At 45.9% G+C, this 20,629-nt stretch overlaps 1 protein-coding gene across 1 annotated transcript in view; it reads right to left on the reverse strand.

Moving 5' to 3' along the window:
• LOC111951305 (cadherin EGF LAG seven-pass G-type receptor 1-like) overlaps window positions 1–20,629 on the reverse strand; it is a 120,087-nt gene that overhangs the window by 61,741 nt on the left and 37,717 nt on the right. Inside the window, exons 2-5 of the mRNA XM_070434694.1 lie at window positions 5,663–5,831; window positions 5,259–5,439; window positions 4,640–4,928; window positions 2,729–2,951 (exon numbers count right to left, since the gene is read on the reverse strand). Of these exons, the coding sequence (XP_070290795.1) occupies window positions 2,729–2,951; window positions 4,640–4,928; window positions 5,259–5,439; window positions 5,663–5,831 (862 nt within the window). The remainder of the gene's footprint in view (window positions 1–2,728; window positions 2,952–4,639; window positions 4,929–5,258; window positions 5,440–5,662; window positions 5,832–20,629) is intronic.

Genomic DNA, 20,629 nt, shown 5'->3' on the forward strand with positions numbered 1-20,629 from the left:
MCACACAAGCTCASCGAACTGGACTGCCGAGTCKGCACAAGAACTGTTYGTCGGGAGCWTCATGAAATGCTGTTCATGGCCGAGCAGCTGCACACAAGCCTAAGATCACCATGYGCAATGCCAAGCGTCGGCTGGAGTGGTGTAAAGCTCACAGAACGGGACCGGTGAGTGCTGAAGCACGTGCCGCGTAATAATCGACTGTCCTTGGTTGCAACACTGTCTCTGGAAGCAACTTCAGTACAAGAACCGTTTGTCGGGAGCTTCATGAAATGGGTTCCCATGGCCTCAACCCCATCAAACACCTTTGAGATGAATTTGAAAGCCTACTGCGAGCCAGGCCTAATYGCCCAACATCTGTGCCCGACCTCACAAATAACCTTGTGGCTGAATGGAAGCAAGTCCCGGCAGAAATGTTCCAACATCTAGTGAAAAGCCTTCCCAGAAAAKCTGTTATAGCAGCAAAGGGGGGACCAAATACATATTAATGCCCATGATTTTGAAATGAGAYGTTCGACCAGCAGGTGTCCACATACTTTGGGTCATGTAGTGTATATGAGAGGTGGGATTTGGGGTTGGAGTAGGTTGTAAGGGAGGAGTGAGAAACTCCTGAGGAAGAAAAGAGGAAGAGAGACTTGAAGGACATTGTGTCGTAAGACCAGTGGTCTAGAGTCAGGAAGGAGGAAGTAGATGCCGTGCCTGGTGGCCCGTCTCCCTGTTAAATCCTGCCCCTGCCATTCATCCCCCTTGGTATTTTTCATATTTTGTTGCATTACAACCTGTAATTTCAATGAATTTTTATTCGATTTCATGTAATGGACATGAACAAAACAGTCCAAATCGGTGAAGTGAAATGAAAAAATGACTTGTTTCAAAAAAGTCAAAATAATAAAAAAACTGAAAATGTGGGTTCATATGTATTCACCCCCTTGCTATGAAGCCCTAAATAAGATCTGGTGCAACCAATTGCCTTCAGAAGTGACATAATAAAGTCCACCTGTGTGCAATCTAAGTGTCATGTCACATGATCTCAGTATATATACACCTGTTCTGAAAGGCCCCAGAGTCTGCAACACCACTAACCAAGGTGCACCACCAAGCAAGTGGCACCATGAAGACCAAGGAGCTCTCCAAACAGTCAGGGACAAAGTTGTGAAGAAGTACAGATCAGGGTTGGGTTTTAAAAAAATATCTGAAACTTTAAACATCCCACGGAGCACCATTAAATCCAGTATTAAGCAATTGAAAGATTATGGCACCACAACAAACCTGCCAGAAGAGGCCGCCACCAAAACTCACGGACCAGGAAGGAGGGATTAATCAGCAACAAAGAGACCAAAGATAACTCTGTAGGAGCTGCAAAGCCCACAGCAGAGATTGAGTATCTGTCCATAGGACCACTTTAAACCGTACACTCCACAGAGCTTGGCTTTACGGAAGAGTAGCCAGAAAAAAGCAATTGCTTAAAGAAAAAATAAAGCAAAGAATGGGGAGCCAATGCAAAATCCCAGTGGCTAATGATCTGCCAAGTTTATAGGGTCATACCCACAAGACTTGCAGCTGAATTGTGCGAAAGGTGGCTCTAACTAAAGTATTGACTTTAGGGGGGATAATAGTTTTGCGAAACGATCAAGTTTTAGTTTTTTTTTGCTTATTTCTTGTCTGTTCACAATGTAAGTACTTGCATCTTCAAAGTGGTAGGCATGTTGTGTAAATGAAATGATACAAACTCCCCAAAAATCTATTTTAATTCCAGGTTGTAATGCAACAAAATAGGAAAAATGCCAAGGGGGGTGAATACTTTCGCACGCCACTGTATGTGTGTGTGTGTCTGCCTGCATGTGTGCTACGAGGGGCACAGAGGGCACAAGAGTCAGACACCAGATGCCAGCAGGGCAGTGGGAGGTGCGGAGGGGGGCAGGGGGGCAGGAAGACACAGCCGATWAAAGAAAACAGTGATAASAGCACCTCATCAYAGGACTCTTCCTGTTTTCACCCTGTTCTRCCGCTTCTCACCGACACACACTCTGCTTTTCACATCAGCCCACTTTTATGATCCTCACCCCACCTCGAACTTCAAATGGAACGAGCAACAGATCTGACACACTATTGTGCAAGTGCACTAGTTTTGATCAGTGCCACATAGGGCCACCACATAGAATGTAGTTTACTACATTTATGGGCCGTTTGAGAGACAAAGAACTTGATCTGCATTCCCAGTTCTGTGTTCCTGCCTCGACTATGAAAGGTGTTATAGATCATTTTCCTCTACGGCTGTTTCAACAGATAAGAGCGTGAACACACACACACACACACACACCCTCATGTGTTTAATGTAAGCGTTTTTTCTGTGAGCTACGACACAATAAAGATGTCTCTACATGCCCCACTGAACTGGTATACTGAACTGAGCGAAGTGTGTGTTCGTTTGTGCAACCCTCCCTGTACCCAAATGACCGTTTACTACACACACGCAAACATGCACAGCAGACATGTCGCTCTGTTAACACATGATTAACGGAAACAGGATGCACCTGAGCTCAATTTCGAGTCTCATGTATTTATTGTGTGTAAATTGCTGAGGTTTGCTATTTATGGAATCCATTTTAGAATAAGGCTGTAACGTAGCAAAATGTGGAAAAAGTCAAGGGGTCTGAACACTTTCCAAAGGCACTGTAGATGGGGAGAGATACAGAGAGGGAGAGGGAGTAGATGGTTTCCAAGTACTCACATGAATGAGACAGTAAAGTGGAACCTCTGTCGTAGTCCTCTGAAGGTGATGAAGGATTGACCAGGGAAAGACCTGGTGGTCATCTCACAGTAAGGCTTCTCGTACTCTCCCGGGGGACACTGGCACATGAACCCCCCCACCAGCAGGTCCACACATTTCCCCCCATTCTTACACACCCCCGGGACACAYCGCCCCGACCGGGCGTTCACCTCACAGTGCTCACCTGGGGAGARAGGGGAGGAGGGAGAGAGTGATATRCCCACCTGGTCAGACACACAAAAAGTCAGATTCATAGACTGCATTCCCATTTCCCATTTCTGAGAGACAGAAGACACTGAACAGACGTCACTGTTTCTATATTGCTCTGCTGAATGGTTCTCATGGAGAATCTAATAATAATAATAATAATAATTGTCACATACACCAGATAGGTGCTGTGAAATGTGTTGTTTTACAGGGTCAGCCATTGTAGTACGGCGCCCCAGGAGGAAATTAGGGTTACAGACACACTGACTACTGGTCTGGACATCACCACCACAGACACATGGCTCAGTTTCCCCACTGACAGACTGTCTGTCTATGAGACCACAGGAAACTGGCTGACTGGCTCAAGTTTGCAGGCCATCTTCGAGTCCATCAGTTTCTTTATCTAAGATGGCAGCCAACCATCGCCGTCAACTCCAGCTCCAGTGTTGTGTCAATCATCATCCCGCCAAGATCTGTCTAGGAGGGGAGGGGAACAGCCAGGTATGCGTGGGATGGAGGGGGGGCRCAGGACCCTGTCTGGACCCTGGTAATGACTCTTCTCTCTGTGGTATAATCCATTTTCCGAGGAGAATTAGGAGGATCTGTTTCCCTATAATGCGGGAATAATGTGGAAACCCAAGACGGACACAGTAGGCCCCGCTGTCATCGGCCACATAATGGCTCCTAACTAGCTGAGGTCGAACTGTGACCTTCAAAGACTAGACCCCCCATTGGAGGAGAGGAAGGGTGGAGTGTGGTATAATGAGGTAATTACAGCTGATAAGGAAGTGAAGGAGGGAAAGAGAGGAAAGGAGTGGTGGGGTTGTCATTATATTCTACCGGGCCCCATTGTAGGGACAGAGAGATGTGGTATCACTATCAGATGAAAGCTCCCGTTCAGTTGACCTCCTGGGGCTCCCGAGYGGCGCAGCGGTCTAAGGCACTGCATCTCAGTGCTACAGACCCTGGTTCGATTCCAGGCTGTATCCCAACTGGCTGTGATTGGGAGTCCCATAGGGCGGCGCACAATTGGCCCAGCGTAGTCCGGGTTAGGGTTTGGCCGGGGTATGCCGTCATTGGCATGCCGTCTTAACTGACTTGCCTAGTTAAATAAAGGTTAAATAAAATAAATAAATAAAAACCCGCAAACTCCATGAAAATGTCCTGTGTGCATCCGATAGCTCCGACCCTCGACCATCACTCAGACACAAAGACAGAGTGACAGGAGTAGGGAGTAGTGCCTACTATAGAGTGTACCTGGGGCTGCCAGCTAGACAGCATTCCAGCCTCATCTCAAACATAAATCACATTGAGACAGACCATTTAGTAAAGGGGCCATTTGTAGTGGGTTGGTGCATCCTGCTGCTGGCCAACACCAGAGTTGATCTGCAGCCAAGATGACTGCCATGAAATGCGTGCATCGCCCAAATGCGTGCATCGCCCATGAAAAGCTACACTCTGATGGCTGGGGTGACTTACATACAATTTAAATCTCTTAAAGACCTAGGAAAGTAWTAGCCTGGTCCCAGAACCTTTTGTGCTACGTTGCCAACTACTATGGCCATCTTCGCACCATTTGCAAGACAGCACAACAGGTCAGGGAACAGGCTAGCAAAGGATAATACAGTACACAAACAACTCCTTCAACTGAGTGGAGCCACTCACCAGTGAAGTCTTCCTGACACTCGCACGTATAGCCTCCTTCTCGGCTGCGACACTTCCCGTTGTTCCTGCAGGGTCCYGAGTAGCAGAGGTCTATCTCCGTCTCGCAGTAGTCCCCGGTGAAGCCTGCAGGACAACGGCAGCGCAGACCGTTGACGGGGTGGATGGGCCGGAACAGCACCGTGTCGGAGGAGATGAAGGGCGGCGAGCTGTCGAACTTCAGCACGGACACACACTTCATATAGTTCTCACASGGCTCCCTCARGCAGATGTTGTCRTCGAAGGGAAGCACCTGGAACGGATACAATTTATTAGGAACGTGCTCAAATCCAGAAAATGAAACGGGCAACAGAGATCGCTGGTTTTCGGTCCTTCCYTCGAATCAGCGGCCGACTTAGATCGGGAAAACCTGAGTCGTGTTCATTACGGCACACCGTAGCGGAACTTTTCAAAACAACAACAAACATTTATTAATGGACAAGTTCAGATAGTGCCTCCCAGTTTCTGATCATTTTCTTCAATTTGGTGCCAACTGAACATGACCCGGTTGTACAGGAGTGGCTATGGGGTAGGCAGGGGTCAATTTGGGATTCATTCAAAGAACCTGTTGKGAGTAAGTTACCTGTTGTGATGATATTAGTCGAAGCAGGGTGCGGTTCAGATAGATCTGCTCCTGCAGCTCCTCGGAGGGGAAGTACCTCCCTGGGTGACCCCCTGGCTGCAGYGCCGAGAAGGTCACGTTGAGGATGGCGCCGCGGACGTCTGTGTCGTTCTGAATGTTGAACACRAAGACGGCCTGGCGGCTGGTGGAGAGTAGAGAATCTTACGATCATACGGAGCAGAAGTAGCAGCAACAGAATGCTACATGGACCTCCGTGGAGTAGAATCTAACACTTTAATAACTTTCCCCCAAAAAAATTCCCAGGTTAGACAGAAATCCCGGTCCCGAGGGTTATTATTCCCTCCTGATACTGAGAATCTTCCAACCAGGTTTTCTGGGACGGTAAGAAGGAGCAGACAAATTACCTGGTGGAGAGCACGGCTGCCACACCCTCCAGGAAGAGGGACAGCAGAGGGGACAGGAAGCGCTCCTGAGACATGTTCTCCAGGCGCACCGTGATGCTGTTGGTCAACATGTCGTCTGTGATTATGGTGACCCGCAGGGTGCACAGAGCTGTGACCCGATGGACACCATCTGGGGAGGGGGGAGGAGAGGGAGAGCTTAAAATGGATGAACTACAGAGCAGAGCAACAGTTAACAGACGGATCGGAACGATTGTACATAATTGGAGCCATGAAGCTTTGTTAAGATTTTTTTAGCATTTTGTAGAATATAGAAGGGATCCTCATCTAAGTGGATGCATTGCAGAGCAGAGTAGAAGAGTCGACCACAGTTCAACCACACTAAACACATGAAGATTGGCGTTAAACTTTGTTGAATAGTTCATGAATGAGCCCATTTTGTTAAAACTGGCCCGATCAAAGACGTTAAATCAACTAGACAGAGTCACTGTCAGGYGTATAATCATTTGAATGAATAACCTGTCCTGTCAATGACAGCACAATGTCAGCCTTTCCCTCCCTCTTGTCCAGAAACACACTTGAATTACCTACTGTGAATATCTCAATCCTAACGGATCCTTCTCAGAGGAGACCTAGGGTGCATTCCAACTGGCACCCTATATAGTGTACGACTTCAAGAGCGTGAACACCAACACTTCCCGCAAACGAGAGGCGTGTGCCGCTCACAGCGATTTCCTGACAAATATTATGTTACAGTGAGACTTGGGAAGGGCTGGCTTCTAGTGTCCCCGAGTCTCTGCCGGTGTTCTCTCTCTGTGCAGAGCTTCGCAGCTGCACTTGTTTGTCATGCCACTGTTCTCTATCTTCTACGGTAGATTGAATTAACGAGGTGTCAGTAGGTCTCGTCGTGACTCCACCTGATTCAAAGCCACTCCTAAGTAATTAAACAACTCTGATCTCATTTCAACTTGTGGAATAACTGAAAACTGAAAACAGTTCTTCTAACCCATATATCATATACACTGAGTGTACAAAATCATATTTGAATCTTGAGACAATTGGWGAYATGGATTGTGTGTGTGTGCGCCGTTCAGAGGGTGAATGGGCAAGACAAAAGCTGAAGTGCCTTTGATCAGGGTGTGGTAGTAGACACCAGACGCTACCGGTTTGTGTCAAGAACTGCAATGCTGCTGGGTTTTTCATGCTCAATAGTTTCCTGTGTGTTCCAAGAATGGTCCACCACCCAAAGGATATACAGCCAACTTGACACAACTGTGGGAAGCATTGGAGTCAACATGGACCAGCATCCCTGTGGAAAGCTTTCGACAACTTGTAGAGTCCACGAGCCCAGACGAATTGAGGCTGTTCTGCAACTCAATATTAGGAAGTTGCTCCTAACGTTTGGTATACTCCGTGTAGAGCCCATAGGCCTAGGCCCATTCGTTATAACGCTGGGTTATAGGAAGAGAGCTGACACTGCTAACTCTTCACTGATCCACACAAAGTCTACAGGGCTATTTGTTCAACACCAAGTGTACAGAGAGAGTCTACAGGGCTCTAATACTGTGGTTTCGGGGATGTAGGAGGAGAGTTGCCAACAGGTGGCTGCAGCAGTTGAAATACTGTTGAAACGTCTCTGAGTGTCTGATCGGGTTGCAGGAGTCTTGTTGAGTCAATGTGTATGCGTGCGTGAGACGGTCTGGTTAGCAGGCAGTCCTTCTCCTGTTCACTCTCCCCCAAATTAGGTCATTTCTCAGGACCCCTACACCCCTCTCTAGCGCCCCCCCCCCCCCCTTCCCTCTCCTCTCCCTCCCCCGTCAGTGCCTCTGTTCATCAGACTGCCTCCACCACTGTTTATCAGACTGGGTGCTGATACCGTCTTTCTCCTCACAGCCTCCACCTCCTCCTCCTCCCTCTCCCTCTTCACTGAGTGGTGCCCAGTTGTGTCATCATTATCAGACAAAGAAGAGCAAGACGACCCATGTTTTCCACTCTGTTACACCCACAGTCACCACATACTTCTAGAGAAGAACACACAAAAGACACCCCCCCCCCCCATGTGGTCATACACACACACCTCAAACTCTCACCCACATGTTCCCTTAGTTCACCGTACAGAGACGGTGCTCTACTAACACAGAGAGTATCTGTTACACTAGACATCCGTCACAGAGTAGTCTACCCAAGTTGTCTACTCCCCACCAGCCCCCTCTGCCTGTCTGTCCAGAGCAACACAGTCAGTACACATGGTGGTCCAGAAGCTAACTGAAACACAAACACATATGCAAGCAGGGATGGTCGGACAAACGCATGCAAACGTGCACACACACACACACACACACACACACACACAATACAGGAGGCAGGTGTAAGAGGTTCCAGTCACCTGTTCAGTGTTAACATTAAACAGCAATGCAGTAGGTCCCGACAGTAGCTGTTGGCACTCAGCTTAAGACAACAGTAGCACTCTAAACCATTCGCTGTTGAGAGCGCAGCTCAAACCATCCCGACTGTGGGCTGAATGATGTGCTTGACAAATGTTTCATCACCTATTCGCAGGGTACTCAAAAAGGCAAATCTAAGCTATTCACTCACTGAGTAAACTAACCGGGAAAAGGCCTACTTTATTGGCCATGAGGTACAAGCACACAGTCCTGACTCTCTAAGTTACTAACTACATAGATCCACTGAATGTTCCCCACACACAATGCTGAGGGAATGAGGGTTGACAACAGGCCATTAACAGGGGAGAACAAGGTTAAATACAGGGAGAGTTTTCCAGGAGTGACATATTTTTCCTGTTCCGTGGCATCCCAAGAGAAATGCTATTTATATCCCCCCCCCCCCAGCTGTTCTATTCGGGGTCAATGAGAGGGCAACACACATACACACAGGGTGTCCCTGGGCAGATCCCTGCCAGTCATCCCAGGGCGTGTCACATTCAGACACCATGGAAACAGGAGTTCTCCGAGGGTAAATAGCACTGCAGAGGCACATGGGAGATGACAGGACCCATCCCATAGTGATATAAAACACCACACGGGACATTACAAAGATGCCGTTTCCAAGTATATCTGAGTGAGTGAAATACCCTGATGAAGGTCTACTGAGTCCGAGACATTGGTGAAATAAGATCCACTACATTGGTTGGAAGCATCAAGATCAACAGTTGTCGTTAATACTCAGTGTGTGTTACAACTACGATATGCCAAGCATTTATGAACTAGTAATAACCATTAAGACGATATGAGACCGAGAGAGTCGTGCTAAAGTAAATAAACAAGTATATTATCCAAACAATAAAACTCACAGCGAGTCACTCATTGTTTTATTAGTCATCTCAGCCATGAGTCCAGGCAGTATACCGCCGAGCTGTAACAGTGAATGAATCATATATGTGATGATTGAATTGTGTTTATTGAATTAATAAAAATRAAGTCAACCGCAATCTGTTTTCCATAGACACAGTCAGCAACAACTCCCCAGATCTTAACCATAAGTGGGAGAAACTCAAAACTCACCTTAGTGCATCTTGTTTATGAGGCAGGAGGTGTTAACAGACTGTGAGACAGTAATAAGCATGACCCCAGCCAGTCTCTGTAGTTTATAGGCCAAGCCATCTATGATTTTATTTTTTTATTTAACCTTTATTTAACTCGGCTAAGAACAAATTCTTATTTACAATGACGGCCTACCCTGGCCAAACCTGGGACGACGCTGGGCCAATTGCGCGCCGCCCTATGGGACTCCCAATCACGGCCGGATGTGATGCAGCCTGGATTCGAACCCGGGACTGTAGTGACGCCTCTTGCACTGAGATGCAGTGCCTTAGACCGCTGCGCCACTCGGGATGGAGCTGGACACTGGGACATTCCACCAAGGTCCCCAGCTGTCACAGTGAGTGACAACAACACCCTCGTCTATATCCCTCACTGCCCCACCCACCCATTCTGCAGATCGATGACATTGCTGTCACTATCTGTCTGGTCTGTGACTGACAGAGTGTGGCCATCATGATGGAGGGTAAAATCATTTTTCAACTCACAATTTAGGAAGCATGTTTAAACATTCGTAATGAATTGAAAAATCCTCATAGAAACAACAGGTGATTTTCAATTCAATAGACTGAATAAAAAAATGAAGCGGAGCACAACCCTGGTGACCACCCACTCTATCCAACAACAACAGCAGTGTTTTCACAGATAACGGAAGAAGCAGAGGGTGGTAAAACAAACGCCAGACGTCTCGTCTGTACGACAGYCGACAGGTTCTCCTCGCAAACCTGTCAACCCCACCCGTGTGAGACAGAGGGGGGATTCAGACCCCCCCTACGGCAGGAAGAGAGTGGTACGTTCCGCTCCTAAATCACTATGAYGGGGAAAGAAGGAAAGGACAACCCCTGCATTCCACACAAAGACCAATCCTTCCCCTGCTTTGTTTTGTCTGCAGGGGAAATGTGATTATTTAAATMATTTTGACATTTACCACAGTTAAGTAGGATGGTAATACGAGGAATAGTGTTTCATCCTTGAAGAAAGCCAACAATTATAACAACAGACATACTAGACGGCAGTGTTTTTTTATTTTATTTTACTGGCAACCATCTTTTATTGCGCAATAACATTTTAAAAGTTATAGCGACCAATGAAAACCAGGGAAAACTGAGCCCTATTTAGCAGGTGCTGAGAAAACACCACAAAGCGACCAACCGACCACTTTCTCTCTCCGAACACTCAAATATTTGAATCACAACAATGACTCCAAACCGACTGTACCTCGACCAATAGGTGTCTCGAGAGATATCAGCTCCCCCCCTTCCCTGTGACACACCTAACCGCCCCTGGCCTATCAGGTACAGAGCAAACCAACAGGTTGTTTGACTGTAGAGTCAATCCCACACATTCACTCACAGGTCGGCTTTCTCAACAATCTCAAGAGCGCGTAATCTCTCCCTCTCTCACGCAGACACGCACACTAACCATTGGGTTCAGGAGAAGAGTTTCTCTCACACAGTGTGAGGAAACAGACAGACTGGGACGTAGGATCACATATCAGCAGCCCACAAGACGTGCTGCCAGACATCGTGCTGTCTGTGTGTTAGTAAGAAGAACAGGGGAATTCACCCCATCTCTCGTCGTCTCTACCGTAATGACCATTACAGTATATCCTACAGACTGACAGAACGGAATGACAATCATACTAGAATCTATCCATCTATTACTCAGGAATTCAATATGCATGACACGAGATGATAGGCTAGGGAAATTAATAGATTAAATGAGGAAGTGGAGGAAAGGGTCTTGGTGGTTGCCAAGCGGATGGATATTATGCGCGGAGAGGAAAAGAGAGCAGGGAAACAATGAAACTATAGCTGACAGAGATAATCACTGCAGATGATTGGGGACGACTGGGACCTCCCTGAGACAGACAGCTGGGCATCTGTCTCTCCCTACACACATCAATCACGTCTCCCACACAACTGCCACAGGCATCAATCAGGGGAGGACAGGAGATACTGACACAGCGGCATATCATTGTAATGCCATTATCAACTGTCACCACTAGAGCTCTAACCTCTCTGTCGACAGGCATATCATTGTAATGCCATTATCAACTGTCACCACTAGAGCTCTAACCTCTCTGTCGACAGCATATCATTTAATGCCATTATCAACTGTCACCACTAGAGCTCAACCTCTCTGTCGACAGGCATATCATGTAATGCCATTATCAACTCACCACTACGCCTCTCTAACCTCTCTGTCGACAGACATATCATTGATAATGCCATTATCAACTGTCACCACTAGAGCTCTAACCTCTCTCGCGACAGCATATCATTGTAATCCATTATCAACTGCACCACTAGAGCTCTAACCTCTCTGTCGAACAGCATTCATTTAATCCATTATCAACTGTCACCACTAGCGCTCTAACCTCTCTGTCGACAGACATATCATTGTAATGCCATTATCAACTGTCACCACTACGAGCTCTAAACCTCTCTGTCGACAGACATATCATTGTAATGCCTTACCAACTGCACCCACTAGAGCTCTAACCCTCTGTCGACAGACATATCATTGTAAGCCAATTACCAACTTCACCACTAGAGCTCTAACCTCTCTGTCGACAGACATATCATTGTAATGCCATTATCAACTGTCACCACTAGAGCTCTAACCTCTCTGTCGACAGACAACTAGGATGTGACTTTATCATGATGATAGCGCGTTCGTGTTTCAATATAGGCCACATGTCAGGCATAGATAGTCGGAACCTTGGCCGTGAGTCTGACCTGTGTTCCTTTAAATGAAACCGTGTATCCGGGATCAATGGTTAACTGTACAGGAATGTGTAGAGTGACTGGGTTCACTGAGAAACCCTGACAGGTTTACAGACCCCAGACCTGAAGTTAGACAACTAGGAAAAATCTGCAGCTCATCTATCAGTTTTTGGACTATGGGGCTGCATCCCAAATGGCACGCCTGTCCCTATATATTGCACAACATAGGGAATAGGGTGCCATTTGGGACACCGCCTATATGTTTCCCATCCACACTGCTGCTCTCGCTCATATTCCCCTTCACCAGGAACGAATTGTGCAAAGTCAGCAGAGAGTTGTCAGTGTCAACTGTAATTCGTCCACTGGCAGTCCATTCAGGTGAGAGAAGAGACAGTCTGCTGCATATCCTAGCTCGTCCCGTCCTCCTTCCTTCTCGTTCTCGTTCTCTCACTGGCTCTCCCTCCCTCTCTTCGCCCATCACTATCGCTCCCTACCTTCATCGGTCTCTGTCCGTCTGTATCTGTGTCTCATCCCTGTCTGTCCAGCAGGCCCGGTGGACTCTACACCCAGAACCCTTTATCTAACAGGATTAGTGTTTACGTACGTCTGGCTGCAGCTTTGATCTGCTCTGGCCTGGAGACAGACACACGGACTGCGCCTCAAATGGCACCCTTTACCCTTCATAGTGCAATCCTGTTGACCAGGGCCAATAGGGATCTAGTCAAAGGTAGTGCACTATATAGGGAATAGGGTGCCACTTGGAATGCAACCATGGACATACCTGAGAATAAATATGTCTGGGGAGATCAGAGGGGCTTTTACTGAGTGCTTCCAGACACACTGACAGTAATAGAGTAGAGGAGATGAATGGAGAGGAGAGGATGAGAGCTTCTGGCCACTACTCCTCTTCTTAGGCTGCCAGGGGTAGTGTCCAAAAGCATACCCTGCCATATTCTGTCTATCCACAACTCTGCGGCCCTGGCTGTTTTGGAAGCGCTGGTGATTATGTCACAGAGGTGTCCTCCTATCCCACGAGACTGCCGAAATTCACTTTGTGTCATAACTCAGACACACGTACACAAAAACACACACAGCTGTCCCAGCAAAATCCCACTCGACACCTGCACCTGTCCCTCGTCTTCCTCCTCTTCCTCTCCTACACTAAAACCCCAAAGTCAAGTGTGAGCTAGCAGGGATTATTGCTCTCTCACTTAGCCAGTCAGTCACTCAACCGTGGTTGTGAGGAGAGGAGAGCGGCAAGCAGGTAGAGACACAAAAGGCTCCTTTCACCGTGGGATGAGAGGAGGGGGGCTAACAGGGAATAACATCCCTTCGACAGCACTGGAACAGGTGGGATTACAACACAGGAACAACATCTATTTATCCTACTACAGAATATGGGAATCGTTCAATTCTCCCAGAGTGATCATAATACCAACCATGACACCCTCTTCAAATCAAATCCAATCAAATGTATTGTCACATGCTTTGTAAACAAACAGGTGTAGACCAACCGTGTAATGCTTACTTACGCCCTTCCCAACAATGCAGAGAGAAAGAAAATAGAGAAATAATAAAAGTAAAACGCGTGACAATAAGTAACGATAACTTGGCTATATTAGACAGCGGTACCAGTACTGAGTTGATGTGCAGGTACGAGGAATAACTTGGCTATATAGACAGGTACCAGTACTGAGTCGATGTGAGGAGTACGAGGTAATAACTTGGCTATATAGACAGGGTACCAGTACTGAGTCGATGTGCAGGGTACGAGGTAATAACTTGGCTAATATAGACAGCGTACCAGTATTGAGTCGAGTGTGCAGGGGTACGAGGTAATAACTTGGCTATTATAACAGGGTACCAGTACTGAGTCGATGTCAGGGGTACGAGGTAATAACTTGGCTGTATAGACAGTACCAGTACTGAGTCATTGCAGGGTACGAGTAATAACTTGGCTATATAGACAGGGTACCAGTACTGAGTCGATGTGCAGGGGTACGAGGTAATAACTTGCTATATAACAGAGGTACCAGTACTGAGTTGATGTGCAGGGGTACGAGGTAATAACTTTGGCATATAGACAGGGTACCAGTACTGATCGATGTGCAGGAGTACGAGTATAACTTGCTTATATAGACAGGTACCAGTACTAGTCGATGTGCAGGTACGGGGTAATAAATGCTATATAGACAGGTACCAGGACTGAGTCGATGTGCAGGGTACGAGTAATAAACTTGGCTATATAGACCAGGGTACCAGTACTGAGTCGATGTGTCAGGGTACGAGGTAATAACTTGGCTATATAGACAGTACCAGTACTGAGTGATGTGGCAGGGGTACGAGGTAATAACTTGGCTATATAGACAGGTACCAGTACTGAATCGATGTGCAGGACTACGAGGTAATAACTTGGCCAATAACAGGTACCAGTACTGAGTCGATGTGCAGGGGTACGATAATAACTTGGCTATATAGACAGGGTACCAGTACGAGTCATGTCAGGGGTACGAGGTAATAACTTGGCTATATAACAGTACCAGTACTAGTCGATGTGCAGGGTACGAGGTAATAAACTTGGCTATATAGACAGGTACCAGTACTGAGTCCATTGTGCAGGGGTACGAGTAATAACTTGGCTATATAGACAGGGTACCAGTACTGAGTCGATGTGCAGGGGTACGAGGTAATAACTTGGCTATATAGACAGGGTACCAGTACTGAGTTGATGGCAGGGTACGAGTAATAACTTGCTATATAAGACAGGTACCAGTACTGAGTCGATGTGCAGGAGTACGAGGTAATAACTTGGCTATATAGACAGGGTACCAGTACTGAGTCGATGTGCAGGGGTACGAGGTAATAACTGGCTATATAGACAGGTACCAGTACTGAGTCGATGTGCAGGGTACGAGGTAATAACTTGGCTATATAGACAGGTACCAGTACTGAGTCGATGTGCAGGGTACGAGGTAATAACTTGGCTATATAGACAGGTACCAGTACTGAGTCGATTGCAGGAGTACGAGTAATAACTTGCTATATAACAGGGTACCAGTACTGAGTCGATGTGCAGGGGTACGAGGTAATAACTTGGCTATATAGACAGGGTACCAGTACTGAGTCGATGATTCAGGTACGAGTAATAACTTGGCTATATAAACAGGTACCAGTACTGAGGCATGTGCAGGGTACGAGGTAATAACTTGGCTGTATAACAGGGTACCAGTACTGAGTCCATTTGCAGGGGTACGAGGTAATAACTTGGCTATATAGACAGGGTACCAGTACTGAGTCGATGTGCAGGGGTACGAGGTAATAACTTGGCTATATAGACAGGGTACCAGTACTGAGTCGATTGCAGGGTACGAGGTAATAACTTGGCTATATAGACAGGTACCAGTACTGAGTCGATGTGCAGGATACGAGGTAATAACTTGGCTATATAGACAGGTACCAGTACTGAGTCGATGTGCAGGGTACGAGGTAATAACTTGGCTATATAGACAGGGTACCAGTACTGAGTCGATGTGCAGGGGTACGAGTAATAACTTGGCTATATAGACAGGGTACCAGTACTGAGTCGATGTGCAGGGGTACGAGGTAATAACTTGGCTATATAGACAGGTACCAGTACTGAGTCGATGTGCGAGGGTACGAGGTAATAACTTGGCTATATAGACAGGGTACCAGTACTGAGTCGATGTGCAGGGGTACGAGGTAATAACTTGGCTATATAGACAGGGTACCAGTACTGAGTCGATGTGCAGGGTACGAGGTAATAACTTGCTATATAGACAGGGTACCTATACTGAGTTGATGTGCAGGGTAACGAGTAATAACTTGGCTATATAGACAGCGGTACCAGTACTGAGTCGATTGTGCAGGGTACGAGTTAAAACTTGGCTATATAGACAGGGTACCATTACTGAGTTGATGTGCAGGGGTACGAGGTAATAACTTGGCTATATAGACAGGGTACCAGTACTGAGTCGATTTGCAGGGGTACGAGGTAATTGAGGTAGATATGTACATAACTTCAGTGCCTTCAGAAAGTATTCACACCCTTTGACTTTTTCCAGATTTAGTTGTGTTACAAAGTGGGAATAAAATGGATTTAATTGTAATTTTTTGGGCAACGATCTACACACAATAATCTTTAATGTCAGAGTGGTAGAAAAGTGCAAATATTTWAAAAAAAAWKTTATGGAAAATAAAACACTAATATATTTTGATTTGAGTATTCAAATAGAGTAAATAGATGTTAGAATCACCTTTGTCAGTGATTACAGCTGTTTTGGGGTAAGTCTCTAAAAGCTTTTCACACCTGGATTGTACAATATTTGCCCATTATTCTTTTTTAATTTCTTCAAGCGCTGTCAAGTTGGTTGATCATTGCTAGACAGCCATTGTCAAGTCTTGTCAAAGATATTCAAGCTGATTGAAGTCAAAACTGTGACTAGGWCACTCAGGAACATTCAATGTCGTCTTGGTAAGCAACTCCAGTGTAACTTCGGCCTCGTGTTTTAGGTTATTGTCTTGCTGAAAGGTGAATTTATGTCCCAGTGTCTGTTGGAAAGCAGACTGAATCAGATTTTCCTCTAGGATTTTGCCTGTACTTAGCTCTATTACATCTATTTTTATCCTAAAAACCTCCCTACGCTTTGCTGATGACAAACATACTCATAACWTGAYGCAGTCACCACCATGCTTGAAAATATGAAGAGTGGTACTCAGTGATGTGTTGTGTTGGATTTGCCCCAAACATAACACTTTGTATTCAGTACAAAAACATKATTTATTTGCTACACTTTTTACAGTATTACTTTAGTGCCTTATTGCAAATAGGTTACATGTTTAGGAATACTTTTCTTCTGTACATGCTTCCTTATTTTACTYTGTCATGCAGGTTAAGTATTGTGGAGTAACTACAATGTTGTTCATCCATCCTAAGWKTTCTCCTACCACAGCCAGTCAATTCTGTAACTGTTTTAAAGTCCCCATTGGCCTCATGGTGAAATCCCTGAGCGGTTTCCTTCCTCTCCAGCAACTTGTTTCGGAAGGATGTCTGTATCTATGTAGTGACTGGGTGTATTGACACACCATCCAAAGTGAAATTGATAACACTATTGATAACCATCTACCAATAGGTGCCCTTCTTTGCGAGCCATTGGAAAACCGCCCTAGATTTTGTGGTAGAATCTGTGCTTGAAATTCACTACTCAACTGAGGGACCTTACAGATGTATGTGTGGGGTACAGAGATGGAGTAGTCAATGAAAAATCATGTTAACCACTATTACTGCACACATAGTAAGTTGCATGGATTCACTCTATGACTTTCCTCGTGAACTTACTTAGGCTCGCCATAACAAAAGGGGTTGAATACTTATTGACTCAAGACATTTCAGCTTTTACTTTATTATTCATTTGTAAAACATTCTGAAAATAAAATTCACCTGACATTATTGGATACTGTGTGCAGATCAGTGACGCAAAATCTCTATTTAATCCATGCTAAATTCAGGCTGTAACCCAACAAAATRTGGAAAAGGTCCAGGGGTGTGAATGCTTTCTGAAGGCACTGTAGAAATAASGTTATAGACCCTTCTCCTGTTACCAAGCCATACCCCTATCGCAGGCTGCGTGCTGCTTGCATTTCAACCTATGGTTGACCCCATTTAAGGCCAGACTCAGAGAGCAGAAAAGAGCCACTGTTATAGCAAGATGACTACTAAAATGAGTCCAAATGGAGGGCAGTTTGATTTGCTATTCAGCTGTTGTTACTCCATCTTATCCACAATAGGCTAGTCTAGGCCATTGTCCTCTATCTCGCAGCTAGGGGCTGCTCAACGAGCTGTTACACTGGACCTGAGATTCTAAACATAGATAGAACMGAGTGCTTTGCTGCTAGTTGCCCCTGTTAACACTATAGGCCTTGGTGGCTGAAAGCTGGAATTGCATTACAAGGTATATTCGATTAAGAACCCAAGGKAGAGAAAGARCGAGAGGGGGAAAGAGTGGCTAGAGTGTCATGTTCGTTGTCTATTAAATTAGCTGGCAATAATTCGCCGGGTGTCATGAGACGTTCATCTGCTGTGAGGACAGAGACCGAGAATAGAGCCCGATGTGTTGGGGTTATATCTACATTACAGGAATACAGCCCCACGATGGGTCACTGAAGGGTCTCGTCCAGCAGCCGCCTCGCTCTCTCTGTTATATTTCCTAGCACTTATCCTGGGGACGTGGTCACTGGTGGTTACAGGGTCCTGTTGCTTCATCAGGGTTCATTAACGTCCCAAATCCGTAGCAATCACAGTGACATATACTGTCTTAATTGATTTGCACCGCTTATATCTACTTAGCGGTTAACTCTGCAACTCAGCATCTCTCCACCCCTCCCTACCGCTCTGTTCTCTCTCCTCTAATCGAGTGCCGGCTCTKCATTTCCTCTCATTGTAAGGTCAGAGGTCATCATATCCAGGTGTCTACTACTCATCACYAGGTGGAAAGGTAGACGTGGCCCATAGGCACTGATCTAGGGCCAGTTGTACCCTCCCCCAATATGAACTGTAGCGATTCGTTAGGGAAAGTGCAAGACTGACCTCAGATCAGTTTMTAGGGGCAACTTCTTTCTACTCCTCCCCAGACTGTTCTACGGTGGAGGAAAGGGGGGAGGGGAAAAGGAGGGGTATGAGAGATAAGGGGAGGAGAGGTTGATTAGAAAGAGGGAAAGGAGGGAAGAGATGGGGGAGGAACCAGAAGGGGTATGTCAGGAACAGATCAAGGGAGGGGTTAAGGCGTCCGCAGGCTTCCCAGAGGAAACTGTCAGCAATATTTGGTGACATTTTTGTTCGTTTTGGACTTCAGTAAGTTTTTTTTTCGTGTGTTCGGGCAAGCCGGAGTCGGTAGCCGAAGTCTACGCCCCTTCGTCAGTGATTGGTCAACAGTAGGGATTCTTCAATAAAGTCTTTGTCATTCAATGAGAGACGACTCGTGTTCATGCAACAAAAAAAATCCTGAGTGTCTGTCCCGTACAGAGACGCACACTTACTCTGTAAGAATAGTGACCGCAGCAACTCCACAGCCACCAAGGGCTGACCTAAATACTCCTCTGTAGCCAGGGCCTTGGAGCATGGCCAGACAGAGAGAGAGGAGAGAGCGAGAGAGGGGGAGAGAGGAGATTATGAAGAGAGAGATACAATATGTAAAGAAAGCGAGACGGAGGATGCACCATGGTTTGACCTAGGTTCTGTGATTACATGTTCCTGACGAGATAAGACGCCATTATCCATGACTTTATCTGCTGTAGTCGATTATCTGCTGTAGTCAATCAGTGACAAAATATATTTCCCTGCTCAGCTAGCTTCGCTTTCTCCTTTTAGCTGGATATGAGTACAGACTACACAAACCCTGCATCACACTATAGCTAGAGAGCGAGAGCGAGAGATAACAAGTGATAGAGAGGAGTGGGGAGGGAATATGAGAAAGAGAGAGAGAGAAATGAAGAGCGAGAGAAGATCTTCAATAACGGTGTTTAGAAAGTTAAATAAACAATACATGTGCCATCTACGATGTGGAAAAGGCTTTCTGTGGCTTGCTACCGCGCTGTGAGAGCGAAGAGGATATGAGATGAAGAGATAGCTCTGTCTGTCTGGGCGATAAACTCACTCAGCAAACACAACACAATGACGAAACCACCCTACCAAATCAAAACAACACACAAAACACGTCAACAATGAAGCATAGTCAATCAGGCCTGTCCAAACTACTCCTACCGCTAGGCCAGGGTAAAGTATCTTCYAGAACATTTTTAGCTTAGATTTTCACACTACTGAAGAGACACGGAAGCACACAAAAAGAAAGCACATGAGAAAGAACATTAAGGAACATACAACATAGTGATTGGGGGGGATAGATACAGTTATATATTGGGATATTATTTTAGACGATATATCATATCGTTTTGACAATATTGCAATATTATTTTTACGCTAGTTGGCTGTAACTATACAAAAACGTCGGTATTTTTCCTCCACAGCTTGTTCTCCACCTTCTTTTTAAATAGGGAGCCAATTTGCTATAGCTATAGACCTCCCACCTGAAGCACATCTGTGTTCTGCAGCAGCAGGCAACCTCTCCATCATCCCGGTCTCKCTGTCCCTCTCTCCCCCTCCCTTTAGACKGGTATGGCTGCAGCACCCATAGACTGACGTCGCAGTSTAACTCAGTGTAACACCCTAGATGTCTTTCTCAGACATACCCTCGTATTAATAACCTCCACAGGCACACAGAGATATTGAACACATAAACGCGTTCATCTGGAAGAGAGATTAAGGAATGCTCTTTTATATGTGYAGGTCTGTCTTGGCATGCGTGCGTGCGTGTGTGTACGTTTACATGCACACTATTAACTCAATATTAAACTGATTATGGCATTAGTCATGTCAACACCTTACGCTGCTCATCTTAAATCGGCGTTAGGTCATAATCGAAGTGAGCATATCTGGGCAATCTTTCAAATGATCAGGACATGGAAACGCCTTGATCAGGCAGAAGGTTATTTGCATGTGAATGAATGAATGAAGTGATTTCGGGAAAAACAAAGTATTCATCTTGGAAATAGTTTTAAAAACTAAATGTAAAATGTCAGAACTCAGCGTCAAATAGTCGTCACACAAATAA

This window comes from Salvelinus sp. IW2-2015, linkage group LG24, assembly GCF_002910315.2.
Source record: "Salvelinus sp. IW2-2015 linkage group LG24, ASM291031v2, whole genome shotgun sequence".
Taxonomy (NCBI): Eukaryota; Metazoa; Chordata; class Actinopteri; order Salmoniformes; family Salmonidae; genus Salvelinus; species Salvelinus sp. IW2-2015.